At 37.9% G+C, this 17,994-nt stretch overlaps 1 protein-coding gene across 5 annotated transcripts in view; it reads right to left on the reverse strand.

The window, feature by feature from the left end:
* PCSK5 (proprotein convertase subtilisin/kexin type 5) overlaps positions 1–17,994 on the reverse strand; it is a 257,925-nt gene that overhangs the window by 27,930 nt on the left and 212,001 nt on the right. For all 5 annotated transcript variants that reach the window (XM_017807261.1, XM_017807263.1, XM_017807264.1 and 2 more), the window contains 5 exons: positions 16,915–17,051; positions 14,758–14,955; positions 14,343–14,411; positions 1,715–1,757; positions 752–894 (listed from right to left, as the gene is read on the reverse strand). In XM_017807261.1, the coding sequence (XP_017662750.1) occupies positions 752–894; positions 1,715–1,757; positions 14,343–14,411; positions 14,758–14,955; positions 16,915–17,051 (590 nt within the window). The remainder of the gene's footprint in view (positions 1–751; positions 895–1,714; positions 1,758–14,342; positions 14,412–14,757; positions 14,956–16,914; positions 17,052–17,994) is intronic.

Here is a 17,994-nt window from a genome sequence, read left to right on the forward strand (position 1 = left end):
TTGGGATCTCTAGTTTCTGCTGAATATAAAATTAAACTCAGGTAATCCTGATTCAGTTTAAGGATTGGCATACCAAAGGTCCTGGAAGTTGTTACACTGATAGCTTTTTCAGCTTCCTCTGATTTCAATTAATAAAATTGTAGACCAACAGATCACCTCTGGTTGTGACCACAGTTTTCCATGAGTGTGATGCCACTACTAGGCACCTTCAGCAGGCAATGCAAAAGAATACTATAATCTCAGAAATTCCTGTGATTAATTTTTGGCACCATGTCTGAACCAGACTCACCTGATTTACGGCTCCTTAATAAAGCTAAGAAACTCCTAGTCTTGTGTGAACCTGGTGTGGAATTTAGTGGTTTTAACTGAACTTATTTCAGAGTGTTTAAGGCTTGTTACTCCATATGCATCTGAAAGTAGAAGTAAAACTAGACTTGCGAATAGAAAGGAAACATTTAAGTGTCTTTCCATAGTTTAAGACAAAATCTGAATCAAATACAAAACTTTTTTATATACCCCAAAGAGTGGAAATTCAAATATATGGATCCTTTGAATCAAATTACACCACTGGCTAACATAACCACCTTACATTAGTTCAAATGCCTGATTTTGCAAAAGACTAACTCCCCTCAGCCTCCACTGTCTGACATAGAATAGATTTAAGAATTCAAGAATTTGGATTCAGAATCTTTCCCTAAACAAAAGGTCTAAAATATTTTTGTAGATATGCCATACTTGGTACTTTGCTTACCTGAGAGATAAAAGCCTTCCTCACAGGAGTCACATTTGTCCTTGTCACAGCTATCACAGTTGCTAGGACAGTCTCTACACTGCAGAGAATCTTCATCTCTGTAGGTGTTTTCTGGGCAGTATTTATAGCAATACTGCTTATACCTGCAAGATAAAGTAGAACATCATTAGTAAGTTCTTTTGAGGCCATTGAGTTTGTTTTCTGTGTGTTTCTAGGAGTGGTAATCATAAAGTTCTAATGTCATCCTAGTGAACAGAAATAATTCCTATAATGAGGATTCAAATTGTATTTGTGGTTATGTTACTTATTCAACTGACAAAGACATGTTTTCTAATCTCATGATTCTTAAGTATAACTAATTTGATTTTTAAATGAAAGCACAAAAATGAACACATGCTTAATTAGAAATTACTGTATTGCTGTTGTAAAGAGCTGATGGCTTGTAAAAATATATAATCCAATGCTGTAGTTTGTAAATAGATTGTAACCAACACTTTCTTTTGTCATGGTAATTTTTACAGAGATCTCTTAACTGTCTCTTTGAAAAGCAGTAGAGTTCTTTTCTCTCCATTTAAGTTAAACTTTTAATGAATTATTTTTTCCTTTGCATAAACTCCATACATTTTTATGTCTAACGAACAGCACATACCAGAACTGGACACAACATACTAAGAGCAAACTAGTTGAAATCCAGTCCCAAAGCACTATTTAATTTTTAGACCCATTCTTCATAGTCCTCTCTTCATTTATGTAAAGTTCACATCAGTCCCTAAGGTTAAACAAGCCTTAATTCTGAGTGATTGGTGAGTTTCCAGCATTTCCCAAGTCTTTTCCAAAGTTACTGTTCTCAGATAGGCAATTTAAGGAATGAGACAACATACATAGCACAGGTCTTTGTAGTGTACCATGTGTTTTTGCTTTAGAAAAAAGTGTAGGCATGAAAAGCTATGCAGCTATACTTACATATAATAGTTCTGAATGCATGTTATACAGGTTCTTGGATCATCTGAAATTAAAAATATAAAATTTCGTAAATAATTTTCAGAGTTAAAACCAGAATGCTAAAAAGAATTATTGCTACAACATTTTTATTTTAATATTTCTAACACTAAAATAGCTACAGCCATAACAAGAACATTGTTGTCTCTGAATCTCTGTTTACAGTTTTTTTGGAGATAAACTCTTCCACAATCAGATTCTGACCTCTATGTTCATAGGTTCATAAAAACCTGTGGCTTTTTAGTCCTCATTATGAACCCCAATAGGTACCTAGAAGATGATGAATGCTTAGGAAGTGATGATCTGAAAAACAGAATGTTCACAGGGGCTCAGATTGGGTCAAATGAACTCCTAAAAGGAGATTTAACTTATCTAAATCTGTAATTTCATCCTCTTTATTTGTTGCAGAGATAAGTTAAAAGCATTTGACACTTCTAAAAGCAAACTTTTCAAGGACATCTAAGCAATCAGTTTAACCTTAAAAATACTGAGCTAGACAAGCACCTTTCTGTATTTGGGGAGGGGGTAGTGGTGAGGGAGGTGTAAGCCTTTTGGGTAAATTTTCTCATCAGAAAATTAATTTTTGTATTCAGAAATTTTGTTGAATGAACAGGAACATTTAAAACTGTTAAAATTATGGATGTGACTTCATGCTCAGAACATAAAGAATATTTTCTATAACCTTCCTTCTATTGTTGTCTATTAGCTTTCTTTTCTTTACCTTAACCAAAGTTCCCAATGGGAGCAGAATGGAAGGAAATATAACAAGTGGGGTGAATGTATTTATAAATTGTTCTACTATGAAATGCCTATAAATTATTTTTGATATTAACAGTACACATAGTGCAAAATTTTCACTGCATCTGTTAGAACTGTGTTTACAATAAAACACACTTCACACATGCAAACTCATTAGGCAACACACACTTGGTTTTGCAACTAGTTCTAGCAAATTATCTGTGAGGTGTAAGGTTTTACCCAGAAATGTTGCAGATCTGTTAAAATATTCCCTTTAGTGTTTAAAGCACAAAGAGAAACAGCAATGACCTGATCTACGGTTCTTTGCTCTCTATGAAGTCTTGTTTTAATTCCAGGTAAAAGGTATTTGGTTTGTCCAGGGCTTCATTTTGAGTGATTTATGAAATATTAATATTGTTTCTAAATGAGGAGACTTCTTGAGATATTATTTTCCTCAATTCACTTGTGTGGTTTTTTTGCATTTAAACTGTTTACATAGTATTGTTAGGAGCCAGTGATAAATAAGAGTATTTATACCTTTTGAAAATTATTATAATATTGGTACATACAGTCCTTCTCTTTTGTTGATGGAAAAAAAATAGAGTACTGTCATAGGTTTACTTATTCTAAAAATCCAAGCAAAAATTTTCCTTTCCCCTGTCCTGCTGTAAAAGAAGGATGTTGAACAAGGGAGGGGGAAGAGGTAATTGACTATACAAAAGAACTAGCTGGCAGACTTGCACTCCAGGCTGATGGACCTTCCAAAACTGCAGAATGGGGGCAGAAATTTTTCTCCTCCTCTCCTTGCAAACGGGGGGCACTTCACTCTTTGCCTTAACGGGGGCAAGGTGTGTGTTGGAAAAGCTCTGAGGCCGTTTTGCTCTTGACCTGGTCATCTGGCTGTTCTCCGGCCTCGGCTTTTCTATGGTCTGCTCTGTCGCCAGCAGGACCTGCTCAGATTTCATGGGAGAAGTTTGGTTCATCCTGCAGAGGAACCTTTTGGGGAGGGGGTCGTTTTTCTTTTTCCCTCCCCCGATCCTGTGTTTTGGCAGCAGTTTGTGCTCCTCGAGGAAAGGGGGAAGTCCCAGCCACAGCCAGCCGCAGACAATATGAGTTTCGTGGGAAAGAAACAGCCCTTCTTTCCCCTTTTCCCCCTTCCCTCCTCTGTGGGGGGGAAATCACCATTTTCAGCTTCTCCTGCGATCCAGAGCCCAACAACGCTCCCTGCTGACCAACACCGAGCACTGCAGGCTCTGCTCCTCCAGTGATCCAACAGCGCCCCTGCCAATTGTGATCAGAATGGTGCCAGAGGACAGAGAAGTATCAAACTGTTTCCTTTTTGAAGGGGACTTTTGGTTACAGGATTATTGTTTAGTTGTTTTTATGTTCTTTTGTTGTTCTGCCAATACACATATATCCTTTAATAAAGGGTTGTTATTTTCCCTTTTTCCATACTTCCTCGATTGGAGACTCTTAATTTTGGATATACAATTGCTGAGAGAGAGGAGTTTGGTCTACTGCATAACTCATCCTCCTTAGCAAAACACTTCAGTCTCCTTTAAACTGAGACAAGTACACACCAAAAGAGATTGTTAAATTTGTTTGTGGGTTTAGTAACTAATTCTCCATGTACTTTCTGGCTTTTATGGAGAAAGGACTCTTTCCTTTCTTGCCTGTGGGATGTTCTGATGACTGTTTCTTCCTAACTGCCCTCTCAGTTTTACCTGTATGGATGACTATCTATGTAGCTCAGTATGAGTCAGATCTCAGCAGTAATTGCAAAGAAAGACAAAATTTATGGTTTTTCTCTGGAAAGAGATTAGAAGAAACAAGTATTAGGTAAGTGACCATTAAGTAAAGATAACATATTTTGAGTTGGTTTAGGATCTAAAGGAAAATACCCGGTAAAACATGGATAAAAATAATTAATTTAGATTGTGAGTTGGAATACATAGTGTGGAGAGGGCAAAAAAAAAAAAAAGGATCACTAATAGAACTTGTATTCTGCTGCTTACACAAAGTTTAGACAGAAGTGGTAATAGTAAATGCCTTATTAGAAGGCCACAAATTTCATAAGAATAGTTGCTTTGCTGTATTTCATTTGGTACTGAACGGAAGCTTTCTTCAACCTAAGATTTTGGTGGCAGGAGCAGGGGAGAATTTCTTGACAATTTTGCAAAATGAAAACATGCACTCATTGGACTATGTTAGTGTGAGTTAATTTAGAGGCTTTTTTATAGTATATTATGGCATTTATCAACCCTTACTGAAACATTCTTCTTTCTATCAAAGGCACATCCACTAAAGAGAAGATCTATTACCTTCTGTATTTAGTCACAGTTTCTGAATTTAAACTGTTGAGGAATAATTAACATAATTTGGAAAGGAATGCAAAGAGGGCAACTATCTAATAGCCAGCAAAGAGGAGACTAAACAAGTAACTATTGCTGCAATAGCAAATTTTATATGTAACATGTGTAATGGTTGAAAAATCTTGGAAATTAATTATAAGAATGAACTAAGTCTTGGGAATTTTATGCATATATGCATGTGGTTTGTTCTTTAACACTGTCCTCTTTTAAAATCTGCCACAATCAGTTCTTGGATTAGTGGTAATAAACATCCTATGTTCACTGAGTAATGAGATCTCTGTGGTGCAAAGAGGGTTGATCTATATGATGTCATGCTCCAAAAGACTTCTTGTCTTGACAGCTATTAATATTTTATCTATATTTTAGAGTTTCCATTTGTATTGATTTTATCTTTGTCACTCTTTTAAAGACAGAAAGAAAAGTGATTTTGATAGCATTTAAAGCAGCATTCAACTATTTTTAAAACATAAGCCCTTAGACACAAAATACTCCCCTGTTTTGTTCTGGTTTCATTGTCTTTTTTTTAGACAAGTAAATACTGTCTAGAGTTCATAGAAAAAGTAATTTGGTTTCTTCCCTTGTGTGTAATAAACTGATATTCCTGTTCCCTTCTCCACACCCAGCCTTCTCAAGTACAATTCATTTGGAGTACAGATATGTTATAATATAGAAAAGGTATGTGTCAAGATTAAATACTGGTGAAAGGTCAAACAGTCATGCATTCTGTTAGGACTCTCTGATTTGAAATGAATTTGTGTTCTTTTCTACTCTGGGATTGCAGTATGGGCATTAATGTTAAAAGCACAGCATTGTTATGCTGGAAGGGTATTTTGCTTCAAATATGTCAAGGAACAGTGTAATTTGGTTTTTGTGGGTTTTGTTTGTCTGTGGTTTTTTTTTTTTAACATTACTATAGAGGCTTAATAAAATATTTAATACATATGTTATTCCACATTAAAAATTAGTTCCAGACCATTTTGGACGTCCTTGTCACTCTTTCACTCTGTCTGAGTGTTCATGATATTTAGATAGATCCTAATTCTGGAAACTTTACCTGGCTAGCCCACTATACTTTGGAGTAGCATTTATTCAAAGGATTCCATTCAACTAGACCCAGATCTTGCTATGACTCATATGCAGAGTTTATCTGCTGTATACAATAAAGCAGAGAGTTGAAGTAGGGTGCAACAGTACATTCTGCAGGATCTGAATTTTTGTTTAAGCTTCCTGTTTTGTTTATGAATTTTTTTTAAAAATTAATTTCTTTAACTATTAATTGGCTCAGACATAAGCTTGGAGTGTGCTGAATACATTCAACTTATTTTACATTCAGTAGTAGTTCAGGATATTCTGTACCTGGGACTTAAAGTCTAGTTTACATTTCTTTTCCAGTTAACTAAATGTAGTGAAAATTATTTTGTATTACATTGCAGTTTTCCTTTAATGGCCAGCCTGCAGTAGTTGTTTAATTTCAGAAGTTACTGCTCAACTTTATTTGTCTTTTACACCCCTGAACAATAATTTAAATTTATCTAAAAAAATGAACTATAAATTGTCATATATCACCAGCAAGAATAATTATATGTTTTAACTATGTTAGACCACTTTTTCTTTCGTTTTTATGGCATCTCAATTAAAAACAATGACTGAAAAACTATGTATTGGGTGAGAACTCCCTAGTATCTGACCAGACATTGTTGGCCCAGTCTGTAGTGAGATTTGCAATGCATATGAAGCTCCAAAGTGTGACTTTAAGCAGAGAAGTTATTGCTCACAGGGCTACAAAAGAACTAGAGTTCATTCCTACTCCTAGCAAAAGAAAAGGTAAGAGTACTTCAACAGAAATGAGATCAGGACATCAGCAGTTTGTTTGTCTTAGGTTGTATTCTATCACTCAGATGTTCTGTTATCTTTTGATCTTACTCTACTCGCCATGGTTTCCACCTGGCAAAATCTGTGTGATGATTTCAAGATGCAAGAAAGCTGAACACTACTGAAACTGAACTTTCTGTGTGTTGAGTTGCATTTTCTGAACATGAAGATTGTGTTGAGACTATCCCTTGTGTTTGAATAGTTTCCTACTACACAGGTAGTTCCCTTGAGTGAAAAGCATTACCCAAAGGATGCTTTCCTACAAGCAGTAATAGAGATTTAGGGCCAAAGGTCCTAAATTTATGTCAGACATCAATACAGGTTTAACCACTAATTTGAACATCTGGATTCTGCTGGTCCCCCATTAAAAACATATTTATGCATGAAGAACTCTTTGAAGCCATCTTCTCTATATGGGGAGAATCCAATGCTACAGTCAATAAGTGGTTCTATGATGCAATTTCTTATTTGAAAGATCAAGAGGCTGAGCTTTAGACTGGTATAAGCCGAAAGAATTGAGTACACAATGAGGTAGAGTTGCTAGAATAGAATAGAATGGTTCTAGTTGGAAGGCACCTACAATGATCATCTAGTCCAACTGCCTTCCAATTCAGGCCTGAACAACAGTTAAAGCACGTTATTAAGGACATCGTCCAAATGCCTCTGAAACACTGACAGACTTCGGGCATCAACCACCTAGTTGGCCAACCCTGTTCCAGTGTTTGACCACTCTTGTGGTTAAAGAAATGCTTTGTAATGTCCAGTCTAAACCTCCTTAATGCAGCTCAGAATCGTTTTTACGTGTCCTCTCATTGGACACAAGGGAGAATAGATCAGCGCTTCCCTCTCCACTTCTCCTCTTTAAGAAGCTGTAGAGAGCAATGCAGTCACCCCTCAGACTCCTTTTCTCCAGTCTAAAGAACCCAGAGTCCTTTACCATTCTTTATATGACTGGCCTTCCAGACCTTCCGACTATCTACACACAGTACCTCAGGTGATGCCCACCATGGGTGAATACAGTGGCATAACTGTTTCTGGCTGGTTGTGCTGTGTTTGATGCACCCCAGGATGCAGTTTGCCCCCGCTGGCTGCCTGGACACATAGCTGAGTCACACTGAACCTAATGTCAAGCAGCATTCCCAGGTTCCTCTCTGCGGGGCTGTTTTTCAGCCACTCCTCTCCCAGTCTATACCCATGTCCAGAACTCCTCTATCCTAGGTGAAGAATCTTGTGATTATAAAAAAACAAAGTTCTGGAAGCACTAGTCTTGGAGTCAAGTGTTTATGTCTCCAGCTCACCTGTTCCTTCCAACATCCCTCTCTATTTGTGGGAGGATTGAGGAAAACACTACCTGCGCTCCTGAATCACGAATAACAGAATCAATTAGGCTGGAAAAGGCCTCTAAGATCAGTGAGTCAACCTTTGACCAAACACCACCACGTCAATTAGTCCATGGCTCTAAGTGCCATGTCCAGCCTTTTCTTAACGCTTCCAGGAATGATGGCTCCACTGCCTCCTTGGGCAGTCCATTCCAATGTCTAATCATCATTTCTTTAATGTCCAAACTAAACCTCCCCTGGTGCACCTTAAGTCTATGTCTCTTATCCTGTCACTAGTTGCCTGAAAGAAGAGGCTGATCGCCACAATGCAGAGTACAGGGGGAAGAATCACTTCCTTCGTCCTTCTAGCCACACTATTTCTGACATAGGCCAGGGTGGCACTGGCCTTCTTGGCCACCTGCGCATATCGTTGGCTCATGTTCAGATGGCTGTCGACCAGTACTCCCAGGTCCTTTTCTGTTGTGTCACTTTCCAGCCACTCTGCCCCCAGCTTGCAGTACTGCAGGGAGTTATTGTGGCCAAGGTGTAGGACCTACCAATTGGTCTTTCCAGGGTCCTGGAATCTCTTTTGATTGACCTTGATCTTCTTGTTGAAACATCACTGGTACCAATGTGAAAACAGTAGTAGGCTGTATTTTGAAGGCTCTACTAACCCAATCAGGTTTTTTATGAGATCTCTGATTTGGGCCCCAGGGAGGCAGCAAACTTCCTTGAAAAGAGGGTCTGCTTGGCAGATGCTTTAGGTTATATTTGTTTTAATGTAGTTTTAATTCAGTGATTCCAGCAGAATGATTCAGCAGCTAACATTTCTTGACTATTTCGATTCATGAAGTTCCTCAACTTCAAATTGTAGAAGAAATAGCAATACATGTTTTGTTGTATAAGTAAATATACAAATACATTCATTGTTTGTTCAGTGGGTTCTGAGCTAGATGAAGTTCTGGTCTGATCCAGTAGTTTTCTTCTGTGCTCTTATTTCTACGGAGAACTTTAAACTAAAATCTGGAATATTCTGTGTTTTCAGAATTTATGGTTCAATCTCAAATCACTTTCACTTAGCCTGGATTTTACTCAGGAAGTAATTTTTTTTCCCAAAGAAAGAAAAATTACCAAAAAATGAAGTTTTCTTAAATACATACACCTTGTACCTTCAATGTACAAGGAAATTCTCTTTTATCTATACTCTACAAAAGACAGCATACTCTAATGTAATGTTCTACCTACACTGAAACATCAGTACTGAAAATTAGAGCATGGTTCCAAAATGTGCTGGGCATTCTTTTCGCACAGATTGCATATTCTGACTCCCGCTTGTGGAAAAAAGTCTAAAACCTCCTCTGCAAGATTAACCTCTTGCAGAAGATTTACTCTGAGGTAAAAAAGGATCCTCATCATAATTTTGCTTGATGTCTTGAAAGCCAAGGTCTATTCATCATCAGGCATGATTTGAAGAAATTAAGTTTTCCTTTGATTTCTTAGGTTGCTGTGGGAACCAGATCAATTTTCACTCATTTATCATGTAATGATAAATCTGTACCTGTAAGCTTGAGTCGGTACAAAGTGCTGCTCTTTTGGCTACCTCACAGGTTCCTTAAATCTTCTCCAAATACCTTTCTTCTCACTCTCACTGCTTTATAGACTATATTTTCTTCCATCTCACTCTGTGTAATGGATCTTGTGGATAATTTGGGTAGTATTTATTCTCACTTTCTGCCTTTATAGTTTTATGTTTGCACATAGACCTTATAACCCCGACCAAATGAAATAGTTAGGTTCTGGGTGATCTTTGAAAGCTGCTCAGGCTCTCCACTTCGGCCACTCATGGTCCTCCCCTTTGGCCAAAACAACCCCATGCAGTGCTACAGGCTGGGAACAGAGTGGCTGGAGAGCAGCCAGGCAGAGAGAGACCTGGGAGTTTGGATTGACGGGAAGCTGAACATGAGCCAGAGTGTGCCCAGGTGGCCAAGAAGACCAATGACATCCTGGCCCGGATCAGGAACAGCGTGGCCAACAGGTCCAGGGAAGTGATTCGTTCCCTGTACTCAGCCCTGGGGAGGCCACACCTGGAGTGCTGTGTCCAGTTCTGGGCCCCTCAGTTCAGGAAGGACATTGAGGGGCTGGAGCAGGTCCAGAAAAGAGCAACTAGGCTGGTGAAGGGACTTGAGCACAAGTCCTATGAGGAGAGGTTGAGGGAGCTGGGGTTGTTCAGCCTGGAGAAGAGGAGGCTCAGGGGAGACCTCATCACTCTCTACAACTCCCTGAAAGGACGTTGTAGCCAGATGGGGTTGGTCTCTTTTCCTGGGCAGCTATCAGTAAGAAAAGAGGACATGGTCTTAAGCTGTGTACACAGGGTAGGTGTAGATTAGATATTAGGAAGAATTTCCTTACAGAAAGGGTATTCAAGCATTGGAATGGGCTGCCCAGGGAAGTGGTGGATTCTCCATCCCTGGAGGTTTTTAAGATGAGACTGGATATGGCACTTAGTGCCATGGTCTGGTAACCACAGCAGTAGTGGATCAAGGGTTGGACTTGATGATCTCAGAGGTCTTTTCCAACTGGGCTGATTCTATGATTCTATGATTCTACTTTACTGGAGCAAGGGGACAAACTTGGGCCTAAATGCCTTTTTGGTAGGCCTTTATTATCAGGGACACTGCTCCATGGGGCTTCTCAATGTTTGTTTCTTTTGTGTCTTCAAAAGTGTTTGCTGAACATCCTTCACTTTGCACCCTACTGAGGAGCTCTTTATTCTGAGTGTTAGCCTTTGAAAATAGTCCTAGTGTAAAGATTGGAAAGCCATGTCATGCTGCTCTCTGCAGAAATCTGCATGGGTCAAAAGTTGATATACATCGTATTTTTCTTCATGGAGACGAGGTAGTCTGTGGGAAGCCATGAGAACTCTTCATGTCATGTGATGATGTACTTTCACAAGTTGGGTGAGGAGAGTGGAAAAGAATCAGCAAGTAATTAAGAAGTGGGTCAGGAAAGTGTGGCTCCATGGGAGATCACTGGCGGGAAAACTGGCACACAAATTGGGAGAATGGCTGACTTTCACAATTGCTTCTGAGAGGAAGACCTATCCTTCAGTTGATTACTATGAATTTATCAATGATCCACTTGAATTCCATGTATTGCAAACATCTTCCTCCTCAATGAAGTAGGTGCTTATAGTTAGTTAACAGTATTAGTTAATGGTGTGGCAGTTTCTACTAGTGAAGTGTACATATGCAAATCCATAGATATTGTATATCTACATATAAGATAAAGATCCCATGGATACTTCTGCACCAGAGGGGGCAATAGTTCATTGCTGCTCTAAAAAGTAGTCTCAGAGTGTCCAGAATTGGGTTACCAGAGCTGAGGTACCAAAACCATAAAGATAATCTTGGCAGCGTGGACTTGTGATGTATTTAGCACACTTTCTTAGACACTTTGTCCGATTTTGTGTTTGTCTTTGCTTGCATGGCAGTAGGGATATATTTGAAACTTGTAAGACTTCAGAATTAAACATCCGTACTGAAGTTACCATTAAGACTTGACTTCTTTGGCTATCCCTTCAGATTTCAATGCCTGTGAAACAGTCTGCCTTTCAGACCTCTTGGGAAAATGTGCACATAAGCATGCCAATTAGGCTAGTATGGCATCAAGCAGAGTCAAATGCACTCAACAGTATGTGGGCAGAAGAAGATATGAAGGTGAACCCTAATATCTATAGCCATTGTTTGGACACTGTGTACAAAAAGCCACAGATATTTTTGTGATTAGTGCTTTCTAAGGCAATGTTCCTATTACATGTGCCACATCTCGTCGGTGCCTGCAGGCAGAATGGTATTTGTGAGCAATAAAGGTTCTTTATCTCCTCAGAATACAAGCAATCAATGAAGCAAATCAGAAAGAAAAGAATTGACTGAATTTAAAATAAATCATCATCTGTATTTAAACTACACAGACTTACCTGTCCTTGATTAAGTCTCTCTGACAGTTCCTATCTTTGCTCTTAACCTCCAGTGTTGATACAATAAAGACATATTTGCCACACAGGTGCCTTAAAACAAAACTGACTCCAAACTTGGAGGAAAACTATATTCCATAAGGATTTCAGAAAATATTACAAACAAACACTGTCAGTATTCCTCCTCATACCTGGTGAAGAATAACCTGCAGTGTTACTTACTGGGTGGGGTTTACACTCTCCTATGAAATACTTGATATGGGATGTAGGAGTATCAAACCAATATAAAAGTGTAATACCTGTGTCTTAAACTGCGTGTAGTGTCACTACTGATCAAGAAGAGAGGTTGCCCACACAGTCTGCCTCCACTACTTGCTCTATTCTGCTGGCCTCTGGCACCATGCCAAAAGGCTACAAATCTTATTAATTTTCTCGCCTGTGCCAAGCAGGACAAAACTGACCAAGACTGCAGATAGTGGTTTAATTTATTATTTGGTGCCTTGTGAAAAAAATTTTGGAATAAAAAATGTGTGTCTTTCGGGCTAGTTTGAAAACAGGTAGTTCTTAATTAGCTTATCTATAGCTCCTAAAAACTAGATTTGTGTCTACAAAAAAGAGAAAAATATAATAATCTTTGTAATTTGTAGACAGTAAGAGAACCACTTACATTTCATTGCTCCCTATTTACAATGTAATGTCGGGTGGCCTGATATTCCCTTTTGAATTAATAAAAACTCTTTAAGTCACTCTGTGTTCAGTATAACTTCCTAAGGAAGTTAATTACTTTTATTTCTTAGAGTTTATATTGAAGGATCTCAAACACTTCAGAAAGAGCAGGTGCTGGGAGATTTTCTGTGAGAGAACGGTCTTGGGTCTTCTGTAGATCCACAAATATGCACAAAATGTATTTGCATTTATATATATGAATAACTACTTTTCAATATGTGAACTATATAATTTTGATTCCAATTGTTATAATGACTACATTTATCTTTTTTTCCCCACTACACTTCTAGTTGAAACGTTCATAGCATTGAACAATTCCTACACCTGCTCTGCAATTCTTACTCAGATTGAATTCATCAGTGGTATTGCAAGGAAGATAAGACAAAAAGAGATTGCAAGACCATGTGGCATTCACTTAATTTTTAAGAGTGTCTGTAGAAAGACCATTTAGATATGAAACTAAATGTATCACATTCCTTATTTTCTCATATAGATGTTTTAGTATTTGAAGTATTTTTATGGCAGTGCAATTTCTTTACAGCTTTCAAAATAATCAATTTCTTCTATGAGACAAGCAGTTCAGTTTTAGGTTTGTTTTGTTGGGTTTTTTTTACGAAAGTCTTTCTCTCTAGCTTTCTGATTAGACATGAAAAACTTATTACTCTACTCAACTTACCTATGAATTAAGTTATTGATATGCCTGAAAACTCATTGAATATTAAGAGCAGAAACACAAGAAAACAGCATATCTACCAGACTTATAGTAAGTTGAAGCTTACAGGTTGTGCTTTATTTCAGGAAAAAACAATAATTTGCAAAATCTGCTTGGGACTGTGCTTTTACCCCACTGCTGGTGCTTCTGTTCCAAACAGAGCTAACAATAAAGCATTCTCTTTGAGTCTCAATAATATATGCATCATAACCATCAAAGAGTTTCCTTAATACACTGTCCATTATTAATCTCTAGCATCTTAATACTTCTGACTTTACACAGCAGTGAAAACTAATTCAGTCTTTGTTTCACCTGCAGCCATTCTGTTGATCTTCAAGTTTTAAAGGGCCTATATTAAGTCAGAACTTTAAGTGCAAGAATCTGAGCATATATATGTAGCAAATGTTATGGATGATTAATATTTAGGATATCAGTGATCATCTGAGAAAAAATGTAAATAAGCACAACCTCTCTTTCTGTATGCCATTCTTCTGTATGAATAGCCTTCCAGTCTCTTTATGCAGGTTTATTAAGTTAATATACAAAGAAGATAATTCTCTGAATTACTTGCAATTACTATTTTTAAGAAAAATTCCTATGCATCATGCATTTCACCTTAATTCGAAACACAGATTGACACTAAACTGTTTCAGAAGAGTAAAAAAGAATTTTAAGTCATAAGTGTTGTGAAGAACATTGAAAATACTAGCATGGGGAAATAACATCTGATAGCTTCAACAAAGATAGTACAGATACTCTCCCTTAACGTCTCTTGACTAATTACTCAGCAGCTTGCACTTAAACTTGTGAAAAGAGTGAGGAGAACTACTTTTTCCCTACTTTAAGAATAAGAATAAAGGTTAACAAAGGGAATATTTACCCTCTTTGCAATTCTGACATCCATCTGAACATGGTATGCAGTCTTCAGAGTCAGGATCTTCCACTTCACCTGTGTTTTGCAAATCATCAATATGGGTTAATTTTAGATAATGAAAGGGCTACATCTGGAAGGACTCAGAAAGGTTCCTGGAAATAAACTTGATTCAAATCAAAAAAGGAGAAATACTCACAGAAATTTGTTTTCTCATTTGTTCTTGTGTAACCCCACTCAATTTGAGGAAAATACTGCTATTTTTCATTAACATGACATTAGAAGGGAATCAGAGTAGGAACTTCAGGGCCTTGAGGTCAGGTGTGATTGTATATTCCAAAACAGGATTTGGTTAATATGCTTAACCAGATTTCTGTAACAAATTTAATAGAATATTTGTTAACTCCTGTTGAAGGATGCTTACCTTCTTTACAACTATGCTTCTGACACATATTTTCAGTAAGGTAGTAGCCTCTGAAACATCTTTTGCAGTGATGGGAGTTCAGGCACACCTCACAGTGGCCAGAACAAGGCATACAGGTATGCTCTGCATGGTAGTGACCTGGAGGACAGCTCTCTCTGCACTCCCCTCGATACAAGAAACGTTCAGTCCCTCTTCTGTCTGTGTGGCAAACAAATAGGAAGAAGTTGTCAGCCATAGAAGGCATTTCAGTATAAGAAGAAGCTTTACAAAACACTGGTTCTGTGATTGAGACACTGACTGCTAGATTTGTACAGTTTTACGCCAGATGAGTTAACATCTATAAGAGTTTCAGGACCTCAAACATTCCGCTTTCCTGGAGATTTATGGCTTATAAAGATGTCATGCTTGAATAATGACTGTTTACGTCCGTCAACATAGTAAAATAATGATCAACACTTTTCCACCACTGAGTTTCCCTTGCAGAGGAAAAATGAGTATTTGTACTGCATTGTACATACCGGTATAGAATTACTATTAGGAAAGCAAAGTGCCTCACTTCACCTTTGGAAAAGACCAGCCTTTGTCCCTAGAATATTCAACTGTAATCTTTACCCTAGCGAATCATCTAGATTTGAATTTGAATAGCAAATATGCAGCTATTTGCTATCAGTACATTAGCATTCTGTAGTGCACAGGAACTGGGAGGTCCCCTGCTTCAAATCCTTCTGAATGAAACCTGTGGAAACACCCATAACTCCATGTGCCATCTACTGTAACATGGGTAGTTTTCTAATAGGTTACCCTTCAGTATAAATTACATACATTACTGTGCTAAGTGTATTTCATTGCCTTAACTGCGGAGCAAGAATTTGCTTACCATAATTTATTTTTGAAAATGCTTGCAATATAATAATAATTGCAGTAATAGAGACTAATTGCTGCAATAGCAGCAATAATAGCAATAATAGTGGAAGCACTGTCTTTGTTTCTTTTACTTTTCATGCAAAAATTTTTATAATTAACTTTTCCAGACTCCTAAGGGTGTGAATCTCATCAATGTCTTCATTTCTTAATGCACAGAAACACAAGAACTTCTGTCTACAATAAGGAACAGACCTATGGAACAACTATACACACTTGCTCTCACATTAGGCCTGAAGTACTGTTTGAAAATGTCACCTACTGAGTCACATTTCCCAAAGTGAAAAAGCCAATATCATAATCAGTATGACTAATTGCCAGCTATGCTAGTGTTTGCTTGTAATCTAAACACTTATTACTAAATAAAGCCTGGGACACTGATGACTAGGACTGAAATGGAAGTAGCAGGTGAAATTAAAAAGGTTGTGAATTCATTGTGAGTCCTCAGAATAAAGCTCATTAAAATTTGCTCTTTATTAAGTATATTATAAGTTAAATACTTATTTCCAAAGGAAGCTCAGGCTAGTTAACATACTTGTATGTAACAGCCTCAGGTGTTACAGCCATTAGGTGTTACAGAGACAAGACAGAATAATTTTTAAAATGGAGCTTCAAAAGGAGAAGGGTCGCTTTTTTGAATTTCCACAAATCTAACTACATTTGCCCGCCTCTCAACCAAAGTTCTATAAAAATGTCTGTTAGTGGTAAGCTTCTCTTTGCAAACTCTGTTTGTTCAGCTGTAGGGACACAGCAATCTGCAGTGGAACCCACCATGTTTGTTTCTTAGCCTTCCCCAGACAGATGTTATGGAAAGTAGCCTGGCTCCCTGCCTGCTTGTGCAAGCTTGCAGTATAGCACATCCTGTGCAGAGGCTGGGGGAGGCATGTATGGAAATTTCTTTTCCAGAAACAGGCTACATAGGTTTTCTGTCCATTCCCCCCCCGCCCCGCCCCACGCTGTTTTTTCTGTTTCTGTTAACGTAGCTCCTCTTGAAAATATACCAACAGAAATGCATTAAGTTGCAAGGACAATACAGAGTTGTGTTTTCTTGTACTATTTAAAAAACAAATTGAGTTCCAATACCCTACAGAGTTACAACAAGATTACGACACAGGTTGGTAGCAAAAGCGCTACTCATTTTATTGACTCTTAAAAACTGGCCCTGAGAGCTGAGGGAAAAGGGAACTTGGAGGCCAAGGGAGGGGAAAAAAACTGACAAGAAGAAATATTTCTTACCTGTTCCACAAGAGGTGCATTTGTTAGGTTCACTTCCACTGCAATCCAGGCAGGTGTGATGGCACACATGACATTGTCCTTTGAATTCAAACTTTCCTCTGGGGCATTGCACAACACAGCGACCATCGTCAAAGACTCTTTTAAAGAAGGCAGGGCATGATTACAAAGTTAGCAACTACTTGTTCGTTAAATTTAAAGGAAGCTAAAAAGAAACTCAATATATTCTTCCCTCACTCTATTTACAAGAGTATTTGAACTTTAATCCTTCGTTTTCCCAATCTTATTCATAGTATTTACTATATGAAAAGTGTTTTGAACTTGAATCTTAGACTTCAAAGATTATTTTTCTTCGAGATTTTTTCTGAGAAAAATTACCTTTTGATCCTTTACCTAGATGTACTTATACCATAGTCCATGCAGTAGTCATTTATGTCTGCTAGAAAGTAAGCAGAACTTGGTCTTTCTCTGTGAATGAATAATCCACCTGTTTTACCTTTAAGACTCCCTTTGAAAAGTACTATGACTTCAGTAAATGATTTGTAGATAAAGTCAAACATCCATCTGAATCTTGGCCTTTAGGAGCTGTACTTTTTCACTCGCATATTGTCAAGCTTTAGGAATGGTATTCCCCAATTTTGTGCTCTCAATGAAACACTCCAAACCATGTGCCACTCATTCACTTCCCTGTACTCCTCCCTCTCCCCTGCAGCAGGATGGAAAAGAGAATTGGAGGCACAAAAGGTAAAGATCACAGTCTGAGGTAAGAACAATTTACTGCAAACAGCAATGAAATAAGAAAACAAACAAAACCAGCAACAATATTAATAACAAATTGTACGATAGGCAAATGATTAAACTCTCACCACTATACCACAGAGCCCTCCAGCTTGACCACACCATACTATGTGACCTGGAAAGGGACTCCTTCCCCTACCCCTGGAAATGATGAGAGATAGTTCTGAACATGCCCCTCCTGCAAAAATGAACCCTGTTCTGACTGAAACCAGGACATTATCCACCTCTTATTTTATACCATCTTTGTCAAGCCCAGATATTCCAACTTCTAATTATACATATATA

The sequence above is a fragment of the Lepidothrix coronata genome, unplaced genomic scaffold (assembly GCF_001604755.1).
Source record: "Lepidothrix coronata isolate B3197 unplaced genomic scaffold, Lepidothrix_coronata-1.0 Scaffold18, whole genome shotgun sequence".
NCBI classification, from domain to species: domain Eukaryota; kingdom Metazoa; phylum Chordata; class Aves; order Passeriformes; family Pipridae; genus Lepidothrix; species Lepidothrix coronata.